This window comes from Oncorhynchus kisutch, unplaced genomic scaffold, assembly GCF_002021735.2.
Source record: "Oncorhynchus kisutch isolate 150728-3 unplaced genomic scaffold, Okis_V2 Okis07a-Okis12b_hom, whole genome shotgun sequence".
NCBI lineage: Eukaryota > Metazoa > Chordata > Actinopteri > Salmoniformes > Salmonidae > Oncorhynchus > Oncorhynchus kisutch.
Window position 1 is genome coordinate 997,640 of NW_022261984.1, and position 14,997 is coordinate 1,012,636.

At 42.7% G+C, this 14,997-nt stretch overlaps 1 protein-coding gene across 2 annotated transcripts in view; it reads left to right on the forward strand.

Moving 5' to 3' along the window:
• Nucleotides 1–14,997, forward strand: part of LOC109876255 (TBC domain-containing protein kinase-like protein) — a 52,352-nt gene that overhangs the window by 1,387 nt on the left and 35,968 nt on the right. For both annotated transcript variants that reach the window (XM_031814560.1, XM_031814561.1), the window contains exons 3-16: nt 4,622–4,694; nt 5,560–5,674; nt 5,873–5,946; nt 8,344–8,485; nt 8,684–8,744; nt 8,890–8,951; nt 9,587–9,648; nt 9,953–10,101; nt 10,436–10,574; nt 10,940–11,039; nt 12,896–12,945; nt 13,330–13,459; nt 13,854–13,952; nt 14,901–14,963. In XM_031814560.1, coding sequence (XP_031670420.1) covers nt 4,622–4,694; nt 5,560–5,674; nt 5,873–5,946; nt 8,344–8,485; nt 8,684–8,744; nt 8,890–8,951; nt 9,587–9,648; nt 9,953–10,101; nt 10,436–10,574; nt 10,940–11,039; nt 12,896–12,945; nt 13,330–13,459; nt 13,854–13,952; nt 14,901–14,963 — 1,319 coding nt within the window. The remainder of the gene's footprint in view (nt 1–4,621; nt 4,695–5,559; nt 5,675–5,872; nt 5,947–8,343; nt 8,486–8,683; nt 8,745–8,889; nt 8,952–9,586; nt 9,649–9,952; nt 10,102–10,435; nt 10,575–10,939; nt 11,040–12,895; nt 12,946–13,329; nt 13,460–13,853; nt 13,953–14,900; nt 14,964–14,997) is intronic.

Below are 14,997 nucleotides of genomic sequence, written 5' to 3' on the forward strand. Positions count from 1 at the left end.
CGCTTGTTTGATTTCCTTGCGGAGGGAATAACTACACTGTTTATATTCAGCCACATTCCCACATCTCTTTCCATGGTTAAATGCGATGGTTCGTGAGTTCAGTTTTGCGATAATGCCGCCATCCATCCACGGTTTCTGGTTAGGGTAGGTTTTAATAGTCACAGTGGGTACAACATCTCCAATGCACTTCTTTATAAACTCACTCACAGAGTCAGCGTATAGATCGATGTTGTTCTGAGGCTGACCGGAACATATCCCAGTCCGCGTAATCAAAACAGTCCTGAAGCGTGGCTTCCGATTGGTCAGACCTGCGTTGAATGGTTCTAGTCACTGGTACATCCTGTTTGAGTTTCTTCGTATAAAACGGTAGGAGAAAGATGGCGTCGTGGTTGGATTTGCTGAAGGAAGAAAGGGAGGGCGGGGGAGGGCTTTGTATGCATCGCTGAAGTTAGAGTAGCAGTGATTGATTGTATTACCCCTGCGCGTAGTGCAATCAATATGCTGATAGAATTTAGGTAGCCTTGATCTCAAATTTGATTTGTATAAAATCCCCAGCTACAATAAATGCAGCTTCAGGATTAGGGTTGCAAAGGGTCTGAAACTTTCTGGGAAATTTCCAGAATTTTTCTTGAGATTTTCCATGGGAAGTTGAGCCTGGGAATTTTCCTTAAATCAGCAAAAAAGTTAGCTTATAACAGTGAACATTTTTTGTGGGATACACACGTCAATTCTAGGTCTCGTGGCATATTTTGGTTAAACTATCCCCAATTCAATGGAATTCAATGCAACCCTCTGCATGCACAGTGCATTCTTCCATCACATGTACAGCTGATTCTCAAGATCTTGCACACTAATGAGATGCTATTGAGCCCACACTACTACACTGTCTGAGCCAAGGACTACATGCTTTCTGGTGAGTTTTGATTACAATACTGGGTTGGGTGAATATATTTTACATGACAAACATAACTTTTTGTTAACTACTAAATAGTAGCCTACAGCAAAGTGTGTTTAAATCATTTCTAACTTGTTAACAATTTCTGCTAGTTAGTTTTTGCTACCATGTGGGGTTTAGCTTGCTTGAGCCTCCTAACTGAGGAGTGTTAATGCACCTGTTTCCATTAAAGCTGTGTTAATTTGCATATACTGTGCCAAATCATGTGTGAAGAATGCAACAAAGATGCAGAAGTGCTTAAAGTTCCCTCAGCGCACACAAGAAGCAACCTCTGACAAAAGTCCCTCTACTTCTATTCTAGGTTGAAATGATGAATCAGACACCTTACTGATAGCAACAGCTCATGGTCCTCCTGGAATCAGAAGTGTTTTTGACTCAATGGAGGAACGTAGTCAGAGAAATGCTGATGAATGTTTTACTCAAGCTGTGTATGCAACTGCTTCACCACTGATGTTTACAGGCAATGTGTATTGGAAGAGATTTCTGAATGTTCTTAACCCAGCATACACCCCTCCAACCAGACATGCTTTATCTACTCATTTTCTGGATGCAGAGTTCAACAGAGTTCAAGTGAAGGTCAAGCAAATTGTAGAGAAAGCGGACTGTATTGCAATCATCTCTGATGGGTGGTCGAATGTTCGTGGGCAAGGAATAATTAACTACGTCATCTCCACCCCTCAACCTGTATTCTACAAGAGCACAGACACAAGGGACAACAGACACAACGGTCTCTACATTGCAGATGAGCTGAAGGCAGTCCTCAATGACCTTGGACCACAGAAGGTATTTGCACTGGTGACAGACAATGCTGCGGACATGAAGGCTGCTTGGTCTAAAGAGGAGGAGTCCTACCCTCATATCTGTGCTGCTCATGCATTGAATCTGCTCCTCAAGGACATCATGGCACTGAAAACAATGGATACACTCTACAAGAGAGCCAAGGAAGTGGTTAGGTATGTGAAGGGTCATCAAGTTATAGCAGCAATTTACCTCACCAAGCAAAGTGAGAAGAATAAGAGCACCACATTGAAGCTATCCAGCAATACCCGTTGGGGTGGTGTTGTCATCATGTTTGACAGTCTCCTGGAGGGGAAGAAGTCTCTCCAAGAAATGGCCATATCACAGTCTGCCGATATGGACAGCCCCATCAAGAGGATCCTCCTGGATGATGTATTCTGGGAGAGGGTGGTAAAGCAGCCTGAAACGCCAGAAACCTATAGCAGTAGCCATTGCACGATTGAGGGAGACAGTGCCATCCTGTCTGTTCTGATGCTTGCAGATGTAAGAGAAGAAGTGTGTACTGCCCTGCCCACTTCACTGTTGCTCCAAGCAGAGGAAACTGCAGTTCTAAAATACATCCAAATGTGTGAAGACTTCTGCCTGAAGCCCTTACACGCAGCAGCGTACATGTTGGACCCCAAGTATGTTGGAAAGAGCATCCTGTCTGGTGCAGAGATCAACAAAGCCTATGGTGTCATCACTACCATGTCTCGCCACCGATGTTTCCATGAAACAGAGAATGTTACGATCTCTGATGTCTCTCTGGAAGGCAACCCTTGCTCGAATTTCATCTACCTTGTTGTTAAGAGACTGGACATTGGCGAATAGTATACTCGGGAGCTGTGGGCAATGTGCACGTCTACGGAGCCTGACCAGGAGGCCGCTCCGTCTGTCCCTTCTGCGGCGCCGTTGTTTTGGGTTGGCTTTTGTGATTAGATCCATTGTTCTGGGTGGTGGTCCAAACAGAGGATCCGCTTCGGGAAAGTCATAATCCTGGTTGTAATGTTGATAAGTTGACGTATAGTTCTTCCCGGCTGTATGTAATAAGAGGTCATTGATGACTGCCTTCCTGGGGTAACAATGTACGAAATAATATATAAACTAAATACTGCATAGTTTCCTAAGGACTCGAAGCGAGGTGACTATCTCTGTCGGTGCCATCTTGAGTGACTTTAGTGGAATCCTTGTTTTCCTCTATTTGACTGTATCTGGCTTTCAGAGATTGGGAAGAATACATGGAAAAACAGGTATCCTAGTATCGCGATACTGGTACCGTGACAATGCTCCACTACCAGAAATATCCTAGTATTGGTAGAGTGGGATGGAGAGTGATACTAAAGAGGACTAGGGAAGATTCGTACTTACGTGACAGGCCGACAGCAGCTTTTAAATCCTATCCCTTTCCTTTCGACATCTACTATTGTATATGACTGGTGTCCTATTAATATCAAATAAAATGTTATTCATCATATGCTTCGAAAACAACAGGTGTAGACTAACAGTGAAATGCTTACTTAGTGTGCATTCAGAAGGAAGAGGGAACGGTGTGCATTCAGAAGGAAGAGGGAACGGTGTGCATTCAGAAGGAAGAGGGAACGGTGTGCATTCAGAAGGAAGAGGGAACGGTGTGCATTCAGAAGGAAGAGGGAACGGTGTGCATTCAGAAGGAAGAGGGAACGGTGTGCATTCAGAAGGAAGAGGGAACGGTGTGCATTCAGAAGGAAGAGGGAACGGTGTGCATTCAGAAGGAAGAGGGAACGGTGTGCATTCAGTGTATTCCAACAGAGCCTTGACCTTCCCTTTCTATTTTGAGAAGCACCTAATAATCTTGTGTATTATTGTGTGAAAAGAGGCTGTTCATATTGACTTCATTGCGGTCGTACCCATAAGTTCACACGTTGATTTGTACCCCAGTTTGTCATTTACAGTTGAGCAACTATAGAGAAACTTCATCACAGGTTATAACTCCTCAAGAGGCTCTCTCAGCTTTCAACAATGTCTCTTTTTTTAGTAGTGTTTTCTGTTTCATCCGAGTCACTGTAAAATAACTGAATGTGTTTGGCAAACTCCAACTGCACAATCTAACTTGTTTCGCTTTTGTTTGCTAAGCATATTACCACAAGAATGTGTTTTATTAAAAGTCTCAACAAAAACCGGAAATCATCCCAAATCCACATTATGCAGGTTTTATTGGACACATTAATGATTTTTGGCCAAAGTATACACAGTACTGTCATTATGGACTTCCTGAGTTGTTAAAAGCTTACTTTAGCCTGCTTTGTTTCATCCTTTTTTATGCCCAGATGTTTTATAGTCACGGCTAGAAGCTTATGTCAAATTGCTGTCTGAAGTATATATTCTTTTGTGCATTTTTAGCTAACCCTAACCCTTTTCCTAACCTTGACCTAATTCTCCAAACTGCTGCGAAAGTTCTCCTAACCTGCTAAGAAAAGTCAATTCTGACATGAACTGTATTCCATTTAGTCAAAACCATGTTTTAAGGTCCTGAGCGCTGAACCCTTTGTTGTCAGGTTTTGTAGATCACATTTAGTTTTTCCATTTATTGTGTGGATGGGGAGTTATAAAGGACTGAGTGCAGCTTTAAAGCTTGGTAATTGCATATGCATGTTATCACAACACATGGCGCTAGCGTTTCATTTAGAAGATTCTTCTGGGCTATGTTTAACCAATCATGTTGTGGCTAAACCTTTAACTTAAAGGCACACTCCTTCGTCGGAAAAACAACAAAATATCAGCCTTGCTGGTAGGAGAACAAGCAGCAGACCTTAAAACAGATGTTTTGAAATCACATATTAAACATATAAATCAATAAAATGCCAGGGCTGACCAATGTCATTTTGTTCTACCGTTTCTTCCTTCTTCCAGAACGACTTGTTGTTGTAACGGAACACTACGAAAGCAGTCTAAATGATTTCCAGAAACAGGTTCAAACTGTCAGGTAAGGGTTGACCAACTGGCGGGCTGAATTTGGCCCGGCTGTTATTTTATTTAGGGCCCTAAGTTTTCTTCTATAAAAAGGAAGTGTTATTTTATTTAGCATTTTTATAGTTGGACATAAAAGACTAAAAACACCAGCAAATCAGCTCCAAGTGATTTTAATTTAGGAATCTGTTCTAGAGTACTCCCACACATTATAGAGAGATACTGTATATGTGATCGTATACAACTGCAAGCAAGGTTTGAAATGGCTGTTTTAGACAAATATTCTATCTGTTTAGGATACTTGCGGTCAATTTGCAGTCTACAAATGATTTGTTGTTATGCACTGTCCAATGAAATGCTTACTTGCAGGTTCCTTCTCGACAAAGCAACAACGATAAGAAATAGTATAATACCGAAGGCACTATATCTACATAGTCAAATATTTACACGACATAAAGACTATATATAGATGTAGTACAATGATAATGTACTATGTTATGGAATGTTAAGAGGACCCAGTTCTATTTCTCTGTCAGTAGAATGACCATGGTTTAACTGAACAAAGAAGAATAGCTTCATTACATCAGGACTAGACTATGCACTCCCCTTGCCATCTACTGGTTGACACCGATAATAACACAAACCTCTTCCATCTAAAACACTTAAAACCAAATGAACTCCTCAACTCTACAGACCCGGCAGGGGGAAATGACTACATTTTAGTACACACAATGACCTGTTGTAGCTTTGTTGGCTGGAAAACAAAGACCGACTCTGAGTACCATACATGACCCTTTTTCAAGCCAAACACCACAGGTCCTAAAGCTACGCCCAAGTTTTATAATGTGTATATAAGATTTCTCAGGCCTTGTCTGTTACAGCCCAGAGAGGGTTCTCCAGATAGCCTATGAGGCCTTGGAGGGACTAGAGTTTATGAACAAACATGGGATGGTTCACAGAGCCCTCAATGCACAGAATGTCCTCATGGACGGCAAGGTAGGTAACCTCCCTTCCCTATCAGTCGGGGTCTAATGGAAAGGCATTTAACACCATTTGCCATTGTCATCTAGCCTGGTTAAAACTGCGCTCTCATTTAAACAGGCTATTTGTCATCACGTTATTGATGCATTATTGATTTGTCATAAGGCCATCAATACATTGAATATTGTCATATGTAACATTGTTTCATTGTAGGGCAAGGTGAAGCTGGCTAAGTTTGGGCTCTATTACATGACAGACCACGGGGCGGATGTGGACTTTCCTATTGGGTAAGTCCTGTTCACATCTAACCTCCCATGTACAACGAATGTGTCGATAGATGTGAAAAGCTAATCAATTGTGACTGACATTAGATTAGGCAGTGAAAACATATATTTTTTAAACATTTAGTCATTTAGCAGATGCTCTAAGAGCAACATAGTAGTGAGTGCATACATTTTCATACTTTTTTTTTCTCGTACTGGTGCCCCATGGGAATTGAACCAACAACCCTGGCCTGCAAGCGCCACGCTCTACCAATGAATCTATATTAATCTATTAATCTTAAAAGCAATACATGGTCCACTGTCATATAGAGATAACTATGATAAATTATGATATGATAATGGAAGATTGTGAACCTCGAACGTCTGGAACTTGCAGTACTGTGGATCTTCTGGTAATGGAGGTCATAGGTCCCTCTGTGAACACAACACAGTATTTAAATGCTGTTTGTGAAACAGAATGAGATGCATTACTATGACATGTATGTGTAATGGTCAATCTATTGTTTATCAAATCACATTTTGTCACATGCGCCGAACACAACAGGTGTTACAGTGTAAGGCTTACTTACAAGCCCTTAACTAACAATGCAGTTTTTAAGGAAAGCCCTTAAAAATAAGAGATACCAAATCATTCAAGAGCAGCAGTAAATAACAATAGCGGGGCTACATACAGGGGGTATCGGTGCAGAGTCTATGTGCTGGGGCCACCGATGTCGAGGTAATTATGTACATGTAAGTAGAGTTATTAAAGTGGCTATGCATAGATAATAACAGAGTAGCGGTGGGGAGGACAGGCAATGCAAATAGTCTGGGTAGCCATTTGATTAGCTGTTCAGGAGTCTTATGGCTTGGGGGTAGAAGCTGTTTAGGAGCCTCTTGGACCTAGACTTGGTGCTCCGGTACCGCTTGCCGTGCGGTAGCAGAGAGAACAGTCTATGACTAGGGTGGCTGGAGTCTTTGACTATTTTTAGGACCTTCCTCTGACACCACCTGGAATAGAGGTCCTGGATGACCGGAAGCTTGGCCCCAGTGATGTACTGGGCCGTTCGCACTACCCTCTGTAGTACCTTGCGGTCGGAGGCCGAGCAGTTGCCACACCAGGCAGTCATGCAACCCATCAGAATGCTCTCGATGGTGCAGTTGTAAAACCTTTTGAGGATCTAATAATTTTAGTCTCCTGAGGGGGAATAGGTTTTGTCATGCCCTCTTCACGACTGTCTTTGTGTGCTTGGACCATGTTAGTTTGTTGGTGATGTGAACGCCAAGGAACTTGAAGCTCTCAACCTGCTCCACTGCAGCCCCGTCGATGATAATGGGGGCGTGCTCGGTCCTCCTTTTCCTATAGTCCACAATCATCTCCTTTGTCTTGATCGCTTTGAGGGAGAGGTTGTTGTCCTGGCACCACACGGCCAGGTCTCTGATCCTCCCTATAGTCTGTCTCATCGTTGTCGGTGGTCAGGCAAACCACTGTTGTGTCATCAGCAAACTTAATGATGGTGTTGGAGTCGTGCCTGGCCGTGCAATCATGAGTGAACAGGGAATACAGGAGGGAACTGAGCATGCACCCCACGTGTTGAGGATCAGCGTGGCAGATGTGTTGTTACCTACCCTTACCACCTGGGGGCGGCCCGTCAGGAAGTCCAGGATCCAGTTGCAGAGAGAGGTGTTTAGTCCCAGGGTCCTTAGCTTAGTGATGAGATTTGAGGGTACTATGGTGTTGAATGCTGAGCTGTAGTCAATGAATAGCATTCTCACATGTGTTCCTTTTGTCCAGGTGGGAAAGGGCAGTGTGGAGTGCAATCGAGATTGCATCATCTGTGGATCTGTTGGTGCGGTATGCAAATTGGGGTGGGTCTAGGGTTTCTGGGATAATGGTGTTGATGTGAGCCATGACCAGCCATTATGATATCCAGGTTTTAGATATTAAAGTAATCCATTGTTTCTGTAATAAGTACTGTAATAGATAGCTGAAGTCTTATCCAAAACCCAAAGGCCCTCATGTTTTAGAAAGTATTTGTGGGTAATAGCCTGTTGTTGAATGGGGGAATGAGTGTGTGTGTGTGTGTGTTCTGCCTCTGATGTCCTGTGTTATCTAGTCTCCAAGTAAAACATCTGGTTTGAAGATGAAATAAGCTTATCTGTCTAGTGTTTACGGAGATTCCTTGATATGAAGCAATGTACTGTACATGCATCACTTAAACAATGACTTCAACGAAACAGGAAGTACCTGGAATATTTAGGTAGATTAATCATCAAAGTCTGTTCATTGTCAAATGTTATCTGTTGCAAACAGGTTTCATTGTATTTAATTCAAGACAACCTCAACGCTCTCAAGTTTACTATGTCTTGCAGGGTATTCAATTGACCTTTGACCCTCTCTCTGACTATCTCTGTCCACAGGTACCCATCCTATCTGGCTCCTGAGGTCATCGCCCAGGGCTCAGTCCACCCTAGTGACCCCTCCCAGGGGGAGAACCCTCTTCCCTCGGGGCCCAAGACAGACGTGTGGTCCCTGGGAGTCCTGCTCTTTGAGCTGTGTGCAGTAAGCTCTCTTAAACCCCCATGTCTTGACCTAATGAATGATTATTTGATTGAGCTGTCAGTCAGAAGTCAGGACTGTCATTGACAGATGTTATGACAGTGTTATATAACCATTGATTTGAGGGTTCAAGTAAAGTGTGATATTGTGGTTAGTACATGAGGACAGAATGACTTCCTCCTATCAACCTTTTATTCACAGGGTAGAAGACTACTGCAGAACATTGAAATAAGCGAGAGATTGAAGTTCATCATCACCTTGGGTAAGTGAACGTGTTGCCATGTCCATCAGCCTGGTGAGCCACAGGTTGGTTATGATGGGGTTGTTCATTGTTTATGATGGGGTTGTTCATTGTTTATGATGGGGTTGTTCATTGTTTATGACATGGTGGTCTGTGTTGTTCTCAGGTTGCATTGACGACATAGTCACAGTCCTTGCAGAGGAGCACGGATGCCTGGATGCGATTAGGGTGAGTTTGAAATCAATCATAAGTCACTGTTTATTACACTGGTCCGCTAAAACCACTCTAAGGTTGATTGTCCTAGAATTCCTAGTTTGCCTAATGTGTAGTTTGCCTAATGTGTAGATTGCCTAATGTGTAGATTGCCTAATGTGTAGATTGCCTAATGTGTAGATTGCCTAATGTGTAGATTGCCTAATGTGTAGATTGCCTAATGTGTAGATTGCCTAATGTGTAGATTGCCTAATGTGTAGATTGCCTAATGTGTAGATTGCCTAATGTGTGGTAAAGTCATGTTTTATGATGTAGATAAAAGACTACACCTTACTATATGCTGTATTGTTGGTCCAGAGACGATTGTGATTGTAAATGACGACACTTCATCAAATACCAAAACGATGCCCTGTAACTTGTAACCGCTAGCGGTGTGTGTTTGTGCGCGCATCTGTTTGCGTGTATATGTGTGCTAATGAAATTCATATGCCCTCCATTTGCCAAAGTGTTTCCCTTGTAAAAAGGCTTTTAACCTTTCTCAGGCTATTTTATTTCTTTAGGATGCTGAAAAGCCATAAAAGCAGAGGGAGATTGGGGCTGTGGGTCTGGATTGTAGCATAACTAATGTGATTGTCAACGTTCTGTTACAGGAGCTGCCTGAGAACGTCCTGACATTATTAAGGAAATGCCTGACCTTCTTGCCCTCCAGAAGGTAACTCGACCAGAGATGTTTTATATCATGTTGTGTTGGCTATCATTTCCTGTTGGGAGGCCCATTCTCCATGCTTTCTCCAGGTACTTTTGTCATGCAGCCAAACTCTCTGCAGGGTAATAACAGGGTAATAACAGGGAAAGTGATCAAAAACATGCCCAAATGAGAACATGGTACGTTTAGAGAGAACATTTGAGAACACTTCACATAAGTTTTGTCGTGAAATCTGAACCTTTGATGAAGTGCGTGGATATGTTTTTGATGCATGTTCAAAAAAGAGATTTGACTCTGTGCTTCCATCCAGGCCCACCCCTGCAGAGCTGCTGGTTGACCCAGTGTTTGAGGGCGTGTCCTGTCTCTACGCCCCTTTCCAGCAGCCCGTCGGGCTGTTCTCCTCCTCCCTGCGCTGTGCCCACCTGGAGCTACCAGAGGACATCAGCCAGCTCTGCAAAGGTCAGAGTGCACACATGCATGCCCTGACGTGGCCACACACACGCAAACACACACTTACGGATGCACATACATTAAACAAATAAATAGTTGTTTACCATCGTAGACCTGGCTCTATGGATAAAGGATACATCTCAGACGACCACATTATCCCATGTAGAGGACCCCATGTATCATCCTTGATGCTTAGTGTGGGATTTAATGGAACCCAGGAATCCCTGGAAAACAGTGGCAATTGTTATCGATTTGGACTATCCTGCATACAATGACATGAATTGAAATGTGGCTGATTTTGAATGTATTAGACAGTTAAATGAATCTATCAATCATGTCCCAGATGATGATGAGGAGTACCTGGGGGAGAGGGCCATAGATGAGGTGTACCACCTGTGGTGTTTGGCGGGAGGAGACCTGGAGAAGGAACTGACCAACAAGGAGATCATCCAGTCCAAGCCTCCCGTCTGCACCCTGCCCAAGTACTGTACAACACGCCCTTTCTACCTAGTGGACTGTTTCAGATAATGTTGTTATACATAGCATGTCTTTCTACTGTCGTAGATAATGTAGTTCTATTCAGCATGTCTTTCTACTGGACTGTCTCAGATAATGTAGTTCTGTACAGCGGGCCTTTCTACTGTCTCAGATAATGTAATTATATACAACATGCCTTTCCACTGTACTGTCTCCAATAGTTATTAACTATTTTAATCATAGAGCAAAGCACAAAGTTAGAATAAGGTTTTCGTCTGAACTAGTTAACTATATTATATTTAAGTAGATCCATGCTATTATATAGTTTCTCATCCGGATGAATAAATGTTGAATTCAATCTCTGTGTTAGTTTCCTGCTGGAGGATGGCGAGTCGTTTGGCCAAGGCAGGGACAGGAGTTTCCTCCTGGATGACACCACCGTCACACTGTCTCTGTGCCAGCTGAAGAACGTGAGGACACCACTGTGACTAATAGATTTAACATTACTGTACAGTAACAGGAGCAAGACATTTTAGTAGTGCATTGGTCTCTACTTGGACTGTAGTGACCAGTGTTCTACCAACACCACACAACAGGTCTCTACTTGGACTGTAGTGACCAGTGTTCTACCAACACCACACAACAGGTCTCTACTTGGACTGTAGTGACCAGTGTTCTACCAACACCACACAACAGGTCTCTACTTGGACTGTAGTGACCAGTGTTCTACCAACACCACACAACATGTCTCTACTTGGACTGTAGTGACCAGTGTTCTACCAACAGCACACAACAGGTCTCTACTTGGACTGTATTGACTAGTGTTCTACCAACACCACACAACAGGTCTCTACTTGGACTGTAATGACCAGTGTTCAACCAACACCACACAACAGGTCTCTACTTGGACTGTAGTGACCAGTGTTCTACCAACACCACACAACAGGTCTCTACTTGGACTGTAGTGACTAGTGTTCTACCAACACCACACAACAGGTCTCTACTTGGACTGTAATGACCAGTGTTCTACCAACACCACACAACATGTCTCTACTTGGACTGTAGTGACCAGTGTTCTACCAACACCACACAACAGGTCTCTACTTGGACTGTAGTGACCAGTGTTCTACCAACACCACACAACAGGTCTCTACTTGGACTGTAGTGACCAGTGTTCTACCAACACCACACAACAGGTCTCTACTTGGACTGTAGTGACCAGTGTTCTACCAACACCACACAACAGGTCTCTACTTGGACTGTAGTGACCAGTGTTCTACCAACACCACACAACAGGTCTCTACTTGGACTGTAATGACCAGTGTTCTACCAACACCACACAACATGTCTCTACTTGGACTGTAATGACCAGTGTTCTACCAACACCACACAACAGGTCTATACTTGGACTGTAGTGACCAGTGTTCTACCAACACCACACAACAGGTCTCTACTTGGACTGTAGTGACCAGTGTTCTACCAACAGCACACAACAGGTCTCTACTTGGACTGTATTGACTAGTGTTCTACCAACACCACACAACAGGTCTCTACTTGGACTGTAGTGACCAGTGTTCTACCAACACCACACAACAGGTCTCTACTTGGACTGTAGTGACCAGTGTTCTACCAACACCACACAACAGGTCTCTACTTGGACTGTAGTGACCAGTGTTCTACCAACAGCACACAACAGGTCTCTACTTGGACTGTATTGACTAGTGTTCTACCAACACCACACAACAGGTCTCTACTTGGACTGTAATGACCAGTGTTCTACCAACACCACACAACAGGTCTCTACTTGGACTGTAATGACTAGTGTTCTACCAACACCACACAACAGGTCTCTAATTGGACTGTAATGACTAGTGTTCTACCAACACCACACAACAGGTCTCTACTTGGACTGTAATGACCAGTGTTCTACCAACACCACACAACAGGTCTCTAATTGGACTGTAATGACCAGTGTTCTACCAACACCACACAACAGGTCTCTAATTGGACTGTAATGACCAGTGTTCTACCAACACCACACAACAGGTCTCTAATTGGACTGTAATGACTAGTGTTCTACCAACACCACACAACAGGTCTCTACTTGGACTGTAGTGACCAGTGTTCTACCAACACCACACAACAGGTCTCTACTTGGACTGTAGTGACCAGTGTTCTACCAACACCACACAACAGGTCTCTAATTGGACTGTAATGGCCAGTGTTCTACCAACACCACACAGCAGTTTATTTTCTCCACATGGTTAAATCTGAAATTAACCAGAACATTTGTGTTGAGAATTCAAATCTGTCTTCTCTCTTTCAGAGACTGAAAGATGTGGCAGGAGAGGCATATTACCCTTTATTGGAAGATGAGTAAGAATCCCCTCATCTTTTACTCCTCATTTGTCACGTATTGACTTAGTAGGGATGCGAGAGCTGAGGACAGATAGACTATCATTTTATGGCTTGTTCTTTTCAATGACTGATGGAGATGGGTAATGTTCCCTTCTGGCTTTCTTCTTCCCTTGTATCTCTTTGTGTCTCGCTCTCTTGCTCTCGCTCGCTCTCTTTCTCGCTCTCTTTCTCTCTCTTCCTCGCTCTCTTGCTCTCGCTCGCTCTCTTGCTCTTGCTCTTTCTCGCTCTCTCTCGCTCTCTTGCTCTCTCTCGCTCGCTTGCTCTCTCTCGCTCTCTTTTTCTCGCGCTCTCTCTCGCTGTGTCTGTGTCTCTCTCTGTGTCTTTCTGTCTCTGTCTCTCCAGACAGTCTAGTCTGTCCCAGTCCAACAGCAGCAATGAGCTGTCTTGCACCGTCACGCTGCCACTCATCATCAGGGAGAGGGACACAGAGTACCAACTCATCCGCATCATCCTCTTCGACAGGCTCCTCAAGGTCTGAGCTCTAACACACACACACCATTGTCTCACAACCAGTACAAATGCAATCACTCTGCCGCCACAGTTTTTTAAGATCCCCCAGTTCCCAATGATTCCAGGAATAGAAAGACGAGGAGTACCCAAAGTCACATTGACCCTGTCCTGAGCTCACACTCTTTTACTCATCTTTGTGTTCCTGTCTGGTGATTTATTAAAGTCTTCTATTGGTGTGTCCAGGCCTTGGTGTCTATCTTGGTTATATCGGGTGTTGAATTGAAGTGGAGCTATGTGTTATATCAACCAGATTAGTAAAACACAGTGTCTTCTCAATGACTTATCTGGATAAATAATTACAATAGAATTGAATCTTATGATTAGAAAATGATCTGGTTGTGCTGTTTGTCCCACAGGCATACCCTTACAAGAAGAACCTGGTGTGGAAGGAGGCGAGGGTGGACATTCCTCCTCTCATACGTGGACTGGCCTGGGCTGCTCTCCTGGGAGTCGAGGTAGGAGAAGCTGATAACCATAGAGAGGGATACATTGTTTTGTAGAGATAAATAAAGCTGATAACCATAGAGAGGAATACATTGTTTTGTAGAGATAAATAAAGCTGATAACCATAGAGAGGAATACATTGTTTTGTTTTGTAGAGATAAATAAAGCTGATAACCATAGAGAGGAATACATTGTTTTGTTTTGTAGAGATAAATAAAGCTGATAACCATAGAGAGGAATACATTGTTTTGTAGAGATAAATAAAGCTGATAACCATAGAGAGGAATACATTGTTTTGTTTTGTAGAGATAAATAAAGCTGATAACCATAGAGAGGAATACATTGTTTTGTTTTGTAGAGATAAATAAAGCTGATAACCATAGAGAGGAATACATTGTTTTGTTTTGTAGAGATAAATAAAGCTGATAACCATAGAGAGGAATACATTGTTTTGTAGAGATAAATAAAGCTGATAACCATAGAGAGGAATACATTGTTTTGTAGAGATAAATAAAGCTGATAACCATAGAGAGGAATACATTGTTTTGTAGAGATAAATAAAGCTGATAACCATGGAGAGGAATACATTGTTTTGTAGAGATAAATAAAGCTGATAACCATAGAGAGGAATACATTGTTTTGTAGAGATAAATAAAGCTGATAACCATAGAGAGGAATACATTGTTTTGTAGAGATAAATAAAGCTGATAACCATAGAGAGGAATACATTGTTTTGTTTGTAGAGATAAATAAAGCTGATAACCATAGAGAGGAATACATTGTTTTGTTTGTAGAGATAAATAAAGCTGATAACCATAGAGAGGAATACATTGTTTTGTTTGTAGAGATAAATAAAGCTGATAACCATAGAGATTATGAACTTGATTAACTGCTGATTTTCATTTAATACTGTGCCATGCAATGATATTTTGGTTGATTAGATTCCTTTTTCTCTCCAGGGGGACATTCAAGCCAAATATGACAGCATTGATAAGGATACTCCTATACCCACTGACAGACAGGTACCTGCTCTTCTGATTATGGACTGGTTATCAG